General features: G+C 40.6%; 1 protein-coding gene across 4 annotated transcripts in view; it reads left to right on the top strand.

Moving 5' to 3' along the window:
• Positions 1 to 474: 474 nt before the first annotated feature.
• The window catches only part of TUT4 (terminal uridylyl transferase 4), a 51,158-nt gene continuing 35,716 nt past the window's right edge, over positions 475 to 15,916 (top strand). For 3 of the 4 annotated variants that reach the window (XM_065655641.1, XM_065655638.1, XM_065655640.1), the window contains exons 1-4: positions 475 to 584; positions 9,108 to 9,783; positions 11,499 to 11,662; positions 15,023 to 15,139. In XM_065655641.1, the coding sequence (XP_065511713.1) occupies positions 9,222 to 9,783; positions 11,499 to 11,662; positions 15,023 to 15,139 (843 nt within the window). In that variant the 5' untranslated portion in view covers positions 475 to 584; positions 9,108 to 9,221. The remainder of the gene's footprint in view (positions 585 to 9,107; positions 9,784 to 11,498; positions 11,663 to 15,022; positions 15,140 to 15,916) is intronic. The other variant, XM_065655639.1, reaches the window with a different exon arrangement.

The raw sequence follows: 15,916 nt of genomic DNA, 5'->3' as shown, positions 1-15,916 counted from the left end.
CCGTTTGCCACAGGCCGCTTTGTGCAGAGCACAACGGGAGCACAGCAAGGGGGGGAAGCCCCGAGGAAGGGGCACACAAGGCCCGGCATGGGGCAGACCCACCCGGCTGGTCCGAACTCTGGGGCCTAGCATGCGTGAGGAGAGGCCTGGGGCGAAAAACGGGGAAAAAACGGAAAATATTAGAGTGGGTATGGAGGGCATTAAGGAAAAAACGGAGGTGCTTATTCGCACATCCCCGCTTCCTGCTGTGGCACGGGGGGGGAAGCCCTGCTCTGCCCGGGGTGGGGCGCCCCCCGGCAGAGCGAGCTCTGAAGCGGAGGGGGCTGTGAGGCGGAGGGGAGCTCTGAGGCTCCCGCGCTGGCCAGGCCGATACGGGCAAGGCCGGGCCGGCCCTGGCCGCGTCCGCGCTCCCGGCAGCGCCGCCCGCCCTCGCAGCTCTCCCGCCCGCCCTCGCCCCACAATGCATCGCGCGGCGCGGCTGACATGGCGGCCGGGCCGGACTGAGCCGCTGGCGTCGGGGCCTCCAGCAGCTGGAGCCGGGCATGGCGGGGGCACAGCCCCGGCACCCCTAGCGCCGCAGCCAGGTACCGGGCTCCAGGGGCCGGGGGAGCCCCGCCCAGCTCGGTGGGCCTCCCCCGAGGGGAGGGGGTGGCTGGGCGCGCTCTGCTGTCTCCCCCCGAGCGGGGCGGGGGAAGGCGGGCTGGGGGGGGGGGCGCTGTGTCCGCGCCGGCGCCCCCCGCCTCAGTCCGCGGCGCCCCAGCTCCGCCCTGCCCCGGCCCTCCTGCCCTGCCCCGCCTCGGCGGCCCATCGCGGCCTCCCGCGCCCGGGCAGGGTGTCGGCGCCGGGGCTGCCCCGCGCTCCCGGCCGGGGGCTCCGGTCATCGCCCCGGGGTGGGGGCGGCAGGGGGACACCCCCAAGGTCAGCAGGGAAGCGGAGCGGCCCTACGGCCGCATCCCGGCGGGCGGCCCGTCCCGAGCGCAGCGCCCGAGGGCTCTGCGGGGCCGGTTCTCCCGCCCGGCAGAATTAAATAACGGGAGGGAAACCCCATTGCAGGTGGTGAGCTCCCCCGGGGAAATGCCCCCCTGTCCCGGGCCGGCCCCAGGAGCTGTGCCCCCCTCCGCTGTTTCTTGCCAAAGAGGTTCTGCTTTCTGTGGGTTACAACGTGCCTGAAATGCCACACAGGCATCCCTTCGTCTATGTGCTTGCGCTCTTTTGTTGGTTTGTCTTGTATACAAATACAGCTGAACGACTTTTCTGCTTTTGCAATATGTTGCAATTTGCCAGTTGGCTGAATGTGTCATATTACCTGAGGCCTTCTGGCTTTTAAGGTTGTTGCGGGGTATAATAAAGGAGGATGAGCTTGTAACATGGAGAGGAACAATGTAATCAGGTTTAGGTTAAGGTAGGGATTAGTACATTAAAAAGATGGTTGTATCGAAGTATGGATCTAGCAATTTTTTTATATTCATGCCACTTCCACATCACTTGGCTTCTTGTCCTGGATTTGAGACTCATTGCATTTGCTTGAAAATAGGTGATACATGTTATTTCTGATTTTGTTTGACTCGTGCTCCTGGTTTCAGTAGGTACTTTTTGGATAGTCTGACCCCAGATAGTTATGACATAATTATTTCCATGACAAGTAAACCATCCATGGAAGTATGACTTAATTACACTATATGGCAGAAGATGCTATATTAGGAGTGACAGGTCTCCTTTACAAACATGAGTTTTGCAGTGAGCTTTTAAAATAATTTTTCTTCCTAACTTTAGTGAAAATGCCTTCAAAAAATTAATTTTGGGGTGAAATTAGAACATATGTATTAGGATATGTTCCCAGAAGATACATACAGAGGGATCAGAAAATACCTTCTGTGTTCTGTTCTTGCACAGAAGACAGCCGGGCCTTTTCTCTTGTACCTCGTCTGGCAGAGGGAAGGAAACTGCCAGATGCTGTGGGACACCTGCCCGGTGTGGGAATTTACCCTGTTCTTCCTCTGAAGGAGAGAGAGGGGAGCAGAGTTTCCCTGTGTCCTGCTTGAAAGCCAGATATCCCTGGCGAGCTCCTCTTAAATGTCTCGTGCATTTGCTTGTCAGAGTAATGGTTTTGGATTCTGCGTTCGTGTTGATGCCATAAAGCAGTTCAAAATTTTGCCAAGCCTGTTTTCAAGTCACAATGCTTGCTTTTGAAATTTTACAAAGTGTTTCTACTAAATTAACTTCATTTTTGTTACTGTCTCAATGAAACAATGTAACACCGATACTGACTTGTACTGAGAACTCATAGAAAGAAGAATTCAGTTTTGCTTGGTGAATTCATTTGCAGAATGGAAGCAATCCAAGGGAAGTCAACGTTTCTGGTGCTTTTGGCTCATTAAGACTATATTGTATATTGTTTGATGAATTATTTAATTGCACATAAATGATAGTAAATCTTTTAACTTGGAAGTACTAAAAACTTGTTACCTAAATTTAGTAACAAGGATATGAGTCTCATTTTTACTTTTTTCTTTTTTTTCTAACCAGAGGTGGATGCACACGTTTATGTACTCATACTGTATCCTTGGTTCGTAATGGTTTTTTTGGTTCTAATGTTTTAGCAAATCTTTGGGTAAAGGCAATTTATCCTGTGTTCTTAGATTATTTTTTTTCCTGTTGATGTATGAAATAGTATTTCTAGCAAGAAGTAACTTTCAAATTTTAGGTTTTGGTGTCAGCAAAGCGTGACTTGGGAGTCCAGAATCAGTTTTGTGTCACAAACTGTTGTGACTCAGTCTGTATACCAACTGTATGGATATATTTTTGACAACTTTTCTAAAGTAGTGGTTTTCAGCATATTTCTTTCGGTAGTGAAAGTGCTGGATCCTGGTAGAGCAGACGTAAGGATGCTGGTAGAAGATCCATTTTCTTTAGCTGTAGTTTGTGAACTAGTTTGTGACTAGTATGAAGTAGTTAAAGTCTGTCCCTTCCTCAAGGTTTACAGTTTGGGTGAAGGGATCACTGTTGCTTAAATGCAAGATCCAGATAAACTTCTACGCCACAGGTACATACCGCTGTATTTTTATTTAGTGCAAACACCAAGTGTAAATGGAGGTTTAAGAATAAGATGGATAAATTGAGTTTAAATGTGTAGCTGCCGTTTAAGCCAATTTCGTGATCAGTTCAGGCCTCTGGAAGCTGGTTTAGCCTCTGAAAGGCCTTAAACCTATGCAGTGCTGTACTGTTTTTTTCCAGCCTCCTGTCCTGTATTGGTACAAATATTGTATTTGTTTGTTTTTAAAGTTAGAGCTACCTTGGATCAGTTCCCTGATCTGGTTACAGCATGTATCTTGCAGCATACAGCGACACTCCAGGCAGGTGGTTCCCCTCTTCTGGCTTCAGTGCTCACTTCAGTTGATTGTGAAATGTTTAAAAGACTATTACAGTAAAACCTAGGGTCAGAACCAAAATGTACTAAAGCATTAGGAATCTTTAGGTGAAATACAGAGGTAAGGGAAGGCGTTGTAACTTCTTTACACAGCTGGTGTGACTGAGAGGGGATGGGTTTCCTGAGTTTGGCACGGGGCTCTTTGGCAACGGTAGGTTCAGAAAGCGGTAGTTCTTGGTGTTTGGTGACGTGCCTCTCTCTTACCTTCCCAGTGAGTCATACCGTGTTGTAGGAGAGACAGTGGGTGTCAGTGTGAAGAGAGAACAGTCTATAACAAGCACATCTTGTATGGATCTCCTATCTGGTGTCTTCTGCTCGTTTCTTAATTTAATTGTAAGATAATTACACCTATTTATGTTACTATGTTTTGCATCAAGCAAAGCCTTTCCTGTTACTTCAGTCATTTGGCAGTACTTTTGCAATTCAGATATAATCTTGTTACAGTTATATACTTGTTTATCTAATGATCAACCCTTAGAAGTTTTCAGTCTTCTACATTGTAAATACAACATCAGAGCTTCCTACTGAGTTACAAGTCTTCCGTAAGCCCAGAGTGCTAGTTTCATTTGCATCCCCGGTTTGTGTGTTAAATTTTGTGTGTACTGCACTGGCTTCCTTCTAGATAGAGTTCAGTAGTATTACATTTACTAGCCTAAATTCTATAGCCTGGAGAAACAGGAAGATCTGAAATGCTGTATAGGACTTATATGTCTGTTACTAAGAATACCAAAGGGTTTATTGCTGGAGGAGCCTGAGGCGCTTTAGTGGCCAGTAATCTCTGATAGTTTTAGTTTTAGGTAGTTTGGGAAAACATGAAGGATTGATAATAGTTTGTACTAAGCTATATCTAGTTCATCATAAAACAAACATAAATGTGTGATAACTTTTTTTAAACTATTGGCATAGAACATGGGAGAAGCTTGAATGGTTTGTAGAAGTTCTCGGACAAAAAAATGGGCCTAAGGCTGTAAACGGTCCAGGAAAGAGCCGCCCCTCCAGCACACTGGGGCTGGCTGGAGACATTACCTGTGCTGCAGTCTGAGCAGAGCACAGCGGACAACCTTTCCTCCTGTTCCTATCTCTGTCTGTAACCTTTGTTTGCTGAATTTCCTTTCATTTTTGTTGAGGAAGTTCAGCTGGGCTATATTGGTAATCAGGCCGGAGGAGACTGAGGTCAGTCATGCCACGTACTGCTGGAAGGCTGGCTGGGGAGATTGGAGCTTACGGGACAATCATAATGGGACAGATAAGAGCAGATAAAATACAGGTCTCTCTATCTCAAAGGAGGGAGTGCTTTATACAAAGAAGACGATAACAATTATGTTTGTAGTACTTTCGCTGTTTATATTTAATCTAGTACTCCCTGGGGAAATGAAGATCATGAGACTGTCTTTGCCTTTGGTTGCTATACTGCGCACTTGTTACTTTTGGACATTTCAGCTAGTTGGGACCAAATTTTGGAACATATTTGCAATAATGTCAGAAGATGGTTGAGTTTCTTTATGTTTTCTGGAAAAATCATGCCTCGGTAGAGGAGAGCTCTCTGCTGAGGGGATGCAGGAGGAAGTTATGTTTTCTCTTAGGGAGTAGCTGAGAATGTTGTATATGTTCCTCCAGCTCCAGCACATCTCCTGTGCTTGCCCCATGGGCTGTGATCGATGGTGTGACAGAGGAGCACAAAATGAATGTATAGGAAACCAGGTATAGTCAGTTCTGCTGCTAATTATATGATTACAAAAGAAATACTTTGCAAAAGAGCAGCTCAGAATGCTCACAGTTTAACTTGACCTTCATCTTTGCCAAGGCCCTGTTATGGCAAAGTGCGACTCAAAATGTATGTGTTTGAAGGACTCGGATACAACTGAACAATTTGAGAAGAATGAGTGGAAGGGCAAATGGGTAGAAATGTCTTCTTGAAAGTGTTGGGGTTATTTTAATTCCTGTTTGGAGGTAAGCATTACTCTGGGTTTTTGCAATTCAAATGCAGGATTTTCTAATGCTAGTCTGAGAGAAGAAGGAAACAAAAGAAACTGGCAGAAATGAAAGTGAAACAATCTCATTCCTTCATCTCGTGAGCCTAAAATGAATTCTATAGTAGTGAAATCAAAGCTGATTTTAAACATTTTTAATTTGATTGTTGTAGGTATGTATAAGCTTAATGATTTTCTAGAGTTTGAGGTCAGATGGTGCCTTGTCTGACCTCATGCTGTTGTATTTCAGCCAGATTATTTTTCTACAAAGAGCCAAGAGTTGAGCTAGATTTCAGAGGAGTGACTGGCACTTTACATTCAGAAAGCAGGGGAAACCAAGTCCCTTGTAACACCAGGATATTGAATAAACGAAATATTTTGACAGGTTAATCAATCACACCCTACTTTGCAGACGCAGGTGAAAAAACTCTGGTTTTGTTGCCAGCCTGCCTGGGAGAAAATTCTTCTTTGATTCTGGGTCTGGCAATTTGGTATGAGCCTGAGCTTGTGAATAAGCTGTGCCATCCAGGTCTGTAACAAGGTGCCACCTCAGCACTGATTCACTCCGCTCTGGTGTTTTGTTTTCACCCACGTTATTCTTTTTGGAGGCACTCCTTTCCCTCCTCCCATTCCCCTCTCTCTCCTCCCTCGTATATAAATGGCCAATATCTGACAGAGGGGGAAGGATCTTTCTGAGACTGTCTTGGGTTTAGTAGTGGTCTCTTTTTTTGTTTTTCATTAGTTGGTTTACTTTTCAGTTCTTTGTGAGATGGTAACATGTTTACTGTTGAGTATCTTACAGCAGTTTAGATTATATTGTGTTTCCTAAATCATTTTGGTATTAAAGAGCAAAAGGAAAAGGAAAAATTCCCCAAATACAACAATATTATTGTTGCACTTGCATTTCAGATTCTGAATTTCATTGTGGGGTTTTTTTTTTTTTTTACACAATATTCTAGTCTTATGAAATTTCGTGACCTATCTTTATTCATGTTTCTCAGGAATAAAGAATATATCTGGGCTTTTTAACTTTAACTACTCACATGTGGTTATACTCACTCTCTTACTATGTAACATGATCACAATACTCAATTTATTAGCTGGGTTATAGTTTTTACTAGCAGGGTTTTTTTTCCCGTCACATTTGTACATTTGATTAAAGCTTATGTATTCTCTTTGAATATATAACTGTATTTTATTGAATAGATGAGATCAAGGAATTTGAGCCTACAATAGAATTTTGTGGATTTTTTTTTAAGACTTGCAAAATATGAATCTAACAATTTGACACCTACAAAAAGCAGAGCAAAATGAAGCCCTGCTTTTCCTCCAATGCCAGAGTTTCACAGTAGCTTTAAGCTGGAAGTGGTGCCAAGAGAAGTTGTCCCCACCCTACTAGTTGTTTGCAATTACCAGCTCCTGCTCCTCCTCCTCCTTCTCCTCCCTTGTGCCAGTTTTATGTTCAGCTGATTGGGTTTCTGGGTTTGTTCACTGCAGAACTGCACAAGGGAGGGAGCAGCCCGAGGAGTGTGAGTAAGTACTCGGGGTTGGAGAGAGGGTGTTGCTGCTCCTCTTGGAGTTGATTCCAACCTATAGGAAGGTCGCAGCGCAGCCTTGGTGTGTTCCTGTCTGGAGCTGAAGGGTGATGTGAATGTCAGACATGAGCTAGAAATGAAAGTGGAACTGATGTGTGTGTGTGGGGGGTTGTTGGTCTGTTCGTTGGTTGGTTTTTTCCCCTCTTCAGGTTGAGCAACTGAAACATAAGGAATGGTTTAGAATTTTAAAAAATCCCACTCTCCTTTTAGTAACATAAAAAAACTTCACAGTAGAGTACAGTTTAAAGATAGCGACATCCTGTCCGTAGCTGTAACACCTCCCCAGTGCTCTATACTGGTGGCCAGAGACAAGAAGAATTTAGCCAACCTGGGGGCCCGTGTGCTGTTGTTACCACCCTGCGGCTGGAGCAGCGGGTACAGGTGGGCAGTGGTTCCTGCTGCCGACCTTGGAAGAACTGCGGTGGGCAATTCTGACTGCAAGCCAAAGGCAAATGCTGTTTAATCTTTTTGATTTTTGGTCTTTGACTTTTGGTCTAGAAGTAAAAGCCAGCTGTAATCAGTGTTTAGTAGACAATAGTTGTAATATTAACTAAATGTATTTGTGAGATGAAATACTTAGCTGTTGTAATGAATTTAGTAATACAGATTTTTTTTTTTTCCTTTTCTGTTTTACTGAAGACTGTGATGTTGACATTAACTTTAAGAAAATTCTTGTGTGGGTTTTTTGTTGTTGTTGTTTGTTTGGATTTTTTTTCATTTTTGAAAGGTAATATATATTTTCAGTTATGTCAACAGAGGATTAAGATAACAATTTTTAGCATGTGCTTTGTGTTCTAGAGTATTTTCTAATTCATGTCCCTTTAAAGTGAGAGAGATAGTAACTACAATATATAGCCTGAAAAAAAATTATTGTCCTTTATAGTGACAATATTCAGAAAGTTGTTTCAGTTGGTTTTTTTAACCAGACATTTTAATCTGATCCTTCCTGCAGATTCTTAAGTACAAAAGTACATAGCGATACTTTTATTAGTTGTAATTAATGGATTTTTATTCCTTTTCTTCACTAAGTGATGAGCTGCTTATTTTGATGGGTTCTCTAAAACCCAGAAATTTCCATGGATCGTGCTTTTACCTACCTAATATGTAGGTGGACAGGAGAGAAACTGTATTCCCAAACTCCATATCTTGCTATAGTTTTATAAAATTTATTTTCTTCTATGTCTAATATTTCATGCTCGTAATTTTTTATTGCTATCTCAAGGTTATTTAAAAAAGAAGTAAATCCAAGTTCTTGTTACAGATACCCCTTTCATTTTCTATATTTGTAAGAGTAATTCCTTACAAACAGATCCACTGATTCATGCTCAGCTTCCCATTGGAAAAACAATCTTTGAGTTGTCTCCAACATGAAGCTCAGACGATATACCACCTAAGGGACAGAGGTTTAGATAAGTAAAGTTAATCTGCAGCTAAACAAAATATTTACTAGTCGTGCTTTTTTTTTGGCTAAGCAAAATCTTATTTAATTGATGGCTGCTAACTTCTATGAGAATTATGTGTGTCAGAAATATGCTGAAGTATGTGTGGATACAGGCGATAGGTCAGGTTTGTTATTAATACTTTGAGCTATATCTCTAAATACTTTAAAAAAAACCAGTTAATAATAAAGTGGAGCTTGCTTGCTGGAAACTGAGTTAGATTCCTCTAGTTGCTAATTTGAGTGGTATGCTTATTGAGTGGTATTTTTTAGATGTGTTGTTTGTTTTTGTTTGTTTTCCCGGTGTAGTTGCAGACATCTCGGTTCTTGTTTTTTTTCAGAAGGCCAAAAATAGGAAGGAAAGAAGAAAGCAAGCTGTTGACAGGTTTATCACTGAGTGGTTTTTACCATGTTCTGCCATTTTTTTTGTCTCTTCGTATCCCCTTCTCTCCTAAATAGAAGTCAAGACGATCGAAAGTTTCATGAGTTTTACTTAAATATGGAGTGTATTACGAAAATTCACTTATGCCTGTTGGGTGAATATTCTTCCTATAATGATTTGTAGTTATGTTTTTCTTTAGAGAGATTTATTTTGATATATTATCTACAATATATTGTCTACATAGAGCTTAGATATTTTTCCTCCAGTTAAAAAATGTCTATCATTATTTCTTCAGTAGACAATCAGCTACGATCCTTGCCTGCACAGTGGATTTAAAATCAACTGCAAATTGCTGAAGAATTGCACTTCAAGTGGTCCCAAGAGACAGGAGGAGTCGGTCTTCACTATAATGGAAGAGGCCAAGAGCTCAAAGAATGGAAATCATGACCCGAGGAAGTCTGTCCGTCTTGTCTGTGAGGAAGGCAAAGCAGTCAAAGTTACAAATAATCAAAATTATAAACATAATAGAAATGACAAATCTGTGAAGGATGTTGGGAGAAGTTCTCCAAGTGGGAATAGCAGCAAAAAAAGTAAACAAAATGATGTTTGTTCTGAAAAACAGGGAGAAAATAAATCATGCAGAGTAAATAGTTGTGTTCCTGGAACTAAAGATACAGGGTCAAACATTCAGGATCGAAGTCATGGAAAAGCAAAAAAATTTTCTAATTTATCAGCAGCAGTGGAAAACCTGAAACAGACAAAAGCTCAAGCAGTGGGAGAAAACTTTCCAGGCTCCCATGTTTCAGGGAATGGGCTCGGTACGGAAAGCTTAACAGCTGCACAGAAAGGGAAACTGGTGTTGGAAAATCCACTGGGAGTTCAGCTGTTGAAGACTGGTGTTGATCAGACTGGTGAGCCTGGTAGGACTGCTTCAGATCAAAGAAAAATGGAACATAAGCCTGATGACTTCAGTGAGTATTATTCACCACTGCTCTATTCAATTTTCTCGTTGTAAAATTGTTAACAATCTGAAACGGGCTTTGAAATGTTTCTATTTGCGTGGTTTTGGTTTTGGTTTTTTTTTCGCATATAGTAAGTTGCTGATTGCATTTAGAGAGAGCATCCTCTTCATTGAAGCATATTTCTTAGAGAATAAGAGATTATGATGATAGCTGTCCTTTTATCTCATGCTTAAGACATAAACATCTTTGCAAGATACCTGGTGTGTGTGGGTTTCAGGCAATTTTGTGAATATAGTCTTGAGAGGGGAGAACCCTTCATAATGTCATTGCCACTTATGGAAATGCCAGTTATTTCTGCTTTTCAGAAACATCAGAGGAAAAATCGGCAAGAAATTTTTTTTTTTTATAGGCAGGAGAAAATATTTACCTTAAGTTCTGGGATCGTTTTGCTCTTTCTGTTACTAAAAGCATTTAGGATATGTTTTGGCAGATGGCTTTCAGTTTAGGGAGCTCTGGAACACATACCATCCATCAGTGGTTACCCTTATGAGTGTTAAATTCTTATACATATTTTTCACTTTCACAATTAAATATATGGATCAGGCTTTGTCTCACTTCAGGCTAACTCCTTAGTTCAGGATTTTTTACCCTTTTTCAGAATGTAGTTCTTTCTAATGAAAACGCTGTTTCAGGATGACGTGCTAGTGCAGGCCTTCTGTTTGAAGTATTTCCCACTATTGCAACAGCTACAGCAGTTGCTTGCATGGGAATACTAGGAAAATATTAAAGTACATTTTTTTTTAGCTATCTTAAAAAAAATTAACAGGAAAAATACGTCGAAATGGCAGCATTCTGTGAGCAGTCGGCTCTTTGTAGACCACCATCATGTACTGTAGGGACCATCTGTCACTGAGAAATCAGGACTTGAAAACTTGCTCAATTTTGATTCCTAGCTAGTCTGGGGGCACAGATCTCGTTTGAAAGAAAAGAAAAAAGAAAAAAAAATCCAAACCACAAATAACCCTCAGTTTTGCTGATTTAAAAACTACCGGGATAATTTAAGATGCAGATGTTTGTCCAGATGACTGGACTATGAACAATTCGTAGGCATCTGGAGGAACTGGCCTTTCAGAGTTGCTGTGCGTGTTTGTGAGTAGCAGCGTTCCGCAGTTCTGTGGTTGCCAGCCGCGGGTGTCACGGTGTCGCCGAGGGTTCAGGTGCAACTCCAGCAGCCTTCTAAATCCAGGGCTTGGAACGCCTGATGACTGGCTCTGTAAGATCATTTGAGTGAACGCCTTTAAGGTAGTTCTGTGATTGTTTCCTTAACAAAATGTATTGTGTACAAAATTTTAAGCCTAATATTTCTTATTTCTGTTACAGTAGAGCATGAGGATCTTGTGTACTTTGTTCTGCATAACAAAAAACCCCCTTTCTTGCCTTGAAGAACTTTAGAGACTGTGAAGTTATGACCGAAACACAAAATGAATCTACCTTTTCTTTTTCTCTTTTTGATAAGCACTCTTAGTAGCACACTGGTCTCTGAAGTGTCTTCAAAATACTGGTTAACATACTGAAAAGATTCTAACATCTAAGGGGATGTTGGCCAGCCTTTGGACAAAAAACTGGAATGTAGCTCTAATTTGTGTTTGGCTCTGAACTGCTCTGTACTTGCACTTTTCCTCTCCTTGAGTTACTCTGAAGAAAATAACTATTTCTTTCTCTAGGTAAAATAAAGAATTCTGAATCAACTAAAGAAAATACTTTAGAAGCTGATTATTTAGAAAACACCACTGTTATTGACGAATCTAATCTGACAGTTGAACAGCAACTGGGATTGAAACAAGCTGAAGAACGTCTGGAAAGAGATTATATCTCCCGACTTGAAAAAGTAGGTTATTTATCAGATGAAAAAGAAAATAGGTGTCTTCTTTCATTATAATCACTATATTTCTGGTTGGATGGCATTTCAACTAGAGCCTATTGCCTCTGTTTCTTTCTTCTTTATAATGAATTACTTTAGCAGTCTAAGATATTATCCCTAGTAGTTGACTCGTCATTCATCGTGGCAGATGATGCGGACCGAAAACTTACCCTTCCTTCTGTGGCACATGTGGCCTGTATTTTTTAATTTTACAGACCTAAAGGTTTACAGTTCCATTACTTACCTAAGGTTTTCTAGAAGGTCTAGTTACCTGGAAACTCAGAATACAGGACGGAGAGGCACCTTGCGCCATCTTCAGTATATTAGCACCTTCACCTACACTGAAGATGACTCCTTAAAAATGTTCGTCTAAACTGTTCTTAATATTATGCCCAGTGAATCAAATTTCAAAGGCAGTATAGGTAACCCAGAAGTTTTTCTTAATGTCTGAGTGTCTCTTATAGCATTTTAGTCCCTTGTATGTTGTCCTAGCAAAATAAACATACGTTTATTACTTTTTTCAGCAACTTTCTACACGTTGAAGATCATTACCATTCCTACCGTCTTGTCTTCTTTAGACTCGCTCTTTGTTCTTCAGTCCTGGGGTTTTTTAGTTACTGGTTCATTCTTGTTGCGTTTCTGTAGGCATCTAGCGTGTGACTGGTATCCAAAATTGGACATGCAATTTCAGTCTTACATGGAAAGAGGAAAGCTGACCTCATCTGTCCAAAATACAGCATTTGTGTTTAGGCTATCTGCTTTTTTAGCAACAATAGGACATTGGCTTGTACTTTGACCAGCAGTGATCCCTGTATCTTTTTTTTTAAGAAATATCCAATCAGGTGTTCCCAGCCCTTTACTTTTTGTAGTTGATAATACCTAAGGAGGAATGATACTTTGCTTTGATATCATTTAATTGCAGCTTTTTAATTCAATTTGTCTAATTGGTTGTGATCACTGAATTTTTGTCATCATATGTCTTCTGTAACCTCTCCCAACTTGGTATCTTTCACGTTTGTAGTCAGCGCACCCTGCATTGTATTTCCTAAGTCTTCAACAAAAATATGAATGTTTTGACCCCAGAAGGACTCCTGTTGAAAAGCACTTGGCACCGCATTGGTGGTGAACCAGTGTGTGTATGTGTAGGCTGAGGACAGTTTTCTGAGCAGTTTCGCTCCCGCCGTACTGTTCTTTATTTATTTTAAAAATTCAAGATACATCATCTGCTGCTGTTTTTTCAAGCGTTATGATTTTATTTTTAAAAAAAGAATCCTAAAATTGGTTTATTGCAATTTGTTTATGGCAGATCAGTTTGCCACCTATGACCTATTTTGTGTGCTTATTAATAACGTAATTTATTACAGTATTTTTCTAGGTGCCAGCTCTGACTGGTCTCTAATTCCTTGGCTCATCCTCTTTAGCCATTTAAAGATATTCTTAATAAGTTTCTCTTTCCTAGTGGTCTGGAACCTTTCCATTCTCCGAGTTCTTTAAAATACAACTGCCTCTGAGATGGATTAGCATCCAGGCACTAATGTCATGAGGCCTGTCTTGTTTAGATGCATCTGTCTTACCCAAGTAGTAGTATGTAGCTTTTTCTATCTTGCTATTTTGAGTTCTTGCCCCTTTCATTAGTCTTAAGCATAACTAGATGATTAAGAAAGGCTTTGCAATAAAGGCAAAATAAAAGGCATTACATGATTCCACCTTTCTGGCAACATCTGTTGATATAATACTGCAGATCAGTATTGTAAAGAAATACTCAATTTCTTTTAATATTATTATTGCCGGTATTCATTCAGTTTTAGAAGAGAGGTAAAATATTTTTATCTCCTTCAGTCATCAGGTGTTGGATACTTGAATCTTCCGAGCTAGGCAAGTGTAACTGCCTATAAGTTGTTTTCCAAATAGATGTTTAGTTTCATCTTCCAAGGTGTCCGTCTCATAGGAAATGAGGATGAAGAGAATTAGTAATAAAAGCATAATGACCATGTTATTTTAAAGTGGTATTTACCCTGTAGTTGAAGGGTATCAGACTTTTTTTTTTCCCCCAAGAGCAAAAGGTCAGACACTGTAAGTGGAAAAACTTGCCCAAATTTAGCAGTGGTTTAGGTTTCCTTGTAGTGAGTCAAATTTGTTTAACTGATCTATAGTCCACCTTAGTGCTGTTATGTCACTGTTTAAACATCTGGTGTTTTCAGTGTACTTCTCGGTTTTGGTAAATATAGATATATTAGAATTAGGATGAAAATGTTAAGCAGGGTTTTTTGTCTTCCGGTTTTAACTGATATTAGTTATTGGAAGAATGCTAACAAGTCTGTAAGAAAACGAAGGCGCTTTTGAGGAGCCTTTTTATCTTTCCAAAGAGCATATAAACAAGTTTCGAATCTCTATAGCTGTGTTTTGTTACAGCAGGAAAATAGAACTGCAGGACGAGACAGATTAAAGTGGAGTATTTGCAAACAACCCCTCATCATTGCAGAGGTGGTCCTTTCTGCCTTTTATTCTAGTAGTTCTTAGTGGTTTCCTGGTTGAAAAAACTCCCCAGTATCCCCGCTTGGACCTTAGCAAAATAATTAATTTCCTCCCCCTCCATCATCTCCTGAGACTTCACAGCTTCTTGCATACTCTCGGAGCTCTCCATCTGTGTGCTCCATCTCTCCTAGCCCGTCTTTACAAAAAGATGCTTGTTCTTCACATTTCTCCAATTTTAAGCATAGCAAACTGTTCATCAAAATGGCATAATCTTATCCCTTCTCAGAGGATCCCACCTTATCCAGAGTATAGTCATTAGTAAGTCAGAAACTGGCTATCTTCCTCCTTGCTGGCCAGCCGCACCCTTTTTAATGGAACAAAAACTGCAGTACTTGCAGAGTACGCTGCAGATACGCCAGCCAAACACCACCACCATCTGTCGTAACATGTATAGTAGATATGATGAACACTCCACATTTTCTCATCAGAGAAAAGAGGATAGATGCTGAGATTTCATAAATCCATAGTTATTAAAAGCTTGAGCTGTCAGGGGAGCGGCTTACTGGCCTTTAGGTCAGCCTTAAGAGGCATAAACTCTTCAGTCTTAATCTTGCTTCACTAGAAGTTACTGAGAAGTGTCATATTCGAGTCCTCACTTCTTTTCCTCACTTTCCCCACTTGTTATATGGGTAAAAATTAATTTCCACTGTGTTTTTTGGAGATCAGTGTTTGCAAGGCACCTCAACGTTTCAAGTGTTGCATAATTGTTAAATACAATTTATTATTCAAAGAATTTTTTCAGACACTATTGGCAGCAACATTTTCTTTTAATCTATGGCCATTTTTCCTCAGCGCTCCCCAGAATACACCAGCTGTCAGTATCTATGCAAGCTCTGCTTAGTTCACATTGAAAATATCCAGGGAGCTCACAAGCATATTAAAGAAAAACGGCATAAGAAAAATATAATGGTAAGTTAACAAATATGATTTTTGACTGATATATATTCCCCCCCCCCTTTTTTTTTTTGTAAACCAAACCAATTTTTTTTTCTTATGTGGTATGTTTTCTTTGTTTGGTCATCCTCATTCAGCTGAAAGTTTGTGTGCTGAGCAGAGATCCACAAATTTCTGTTGCTTGTTTTCTGTTTAAGAGTAAGGACTTGATGATCTGTCCAAGCAGAGAGGAAAGAACGTTTTTGATTATTGCTTCTGAATTAATGTCTCTGAGTAGTGGGCAGTTCGTCATACTTGTAGCAACAGAAAGCAGGATAACTTACGGTAACTTACTTGAAAACATATTTAGGTTTTCTGTTTCTTAAAAAAAAAAAAATGCTGGTAGCAAGACCTCCAGGGACTGGAGGTGGAGTTGGGGATGTAGTTTTTGTCTGTTTTTTTTTCTGTTTTGTCTGACTTGCAAGATTTTTATCAACATCCTTTCTGTTGATGGATAAGCAAAGGGGATAGTCTGTCTAGACTGAAAAAACAGAGTTAAAGTAGGGAGAGATTAAATTCCTGAGTCACTCATCATCTCCCTAGGTTTATGTTTAATATGAAAAACAGTTCTAAGCTTTTCAAAGAGTAAAAGAGTTTCTTTATCAGATACTATGGTGTTACCATTTGCTTTGCTTTAAAGAACTGTTACATGCAGGAAATCCAGTAAATGGCATAGAGATTTTCTTGCCAACCTGTTTTTTGTAAATGCTGATGAAGGGCTACAAATTCCCAAGTATGTAGGGTTTTGTGATT

This window comes from Caloenas nicobarica, chromosome Z (genome assembly GCF_036013445.1).
Source record: "Caloenas nicobarica isolate bCalNic1 chromosome Z, bCalNic1.hap1, whole genome shotgun sequence".
In the NCBI taxonomy this organism is placed as follows: domain Eukaryota; kingdom Metazoa; phylum Chordata; class Aves; order Columbiformes; family Columbidae; genus Caloenas; species Caloenas nicobarica.
Note: the sequence above shows the minus strand (reverse complement) of the source record. Positions and strands in the feature narration are given on the sequence as shown.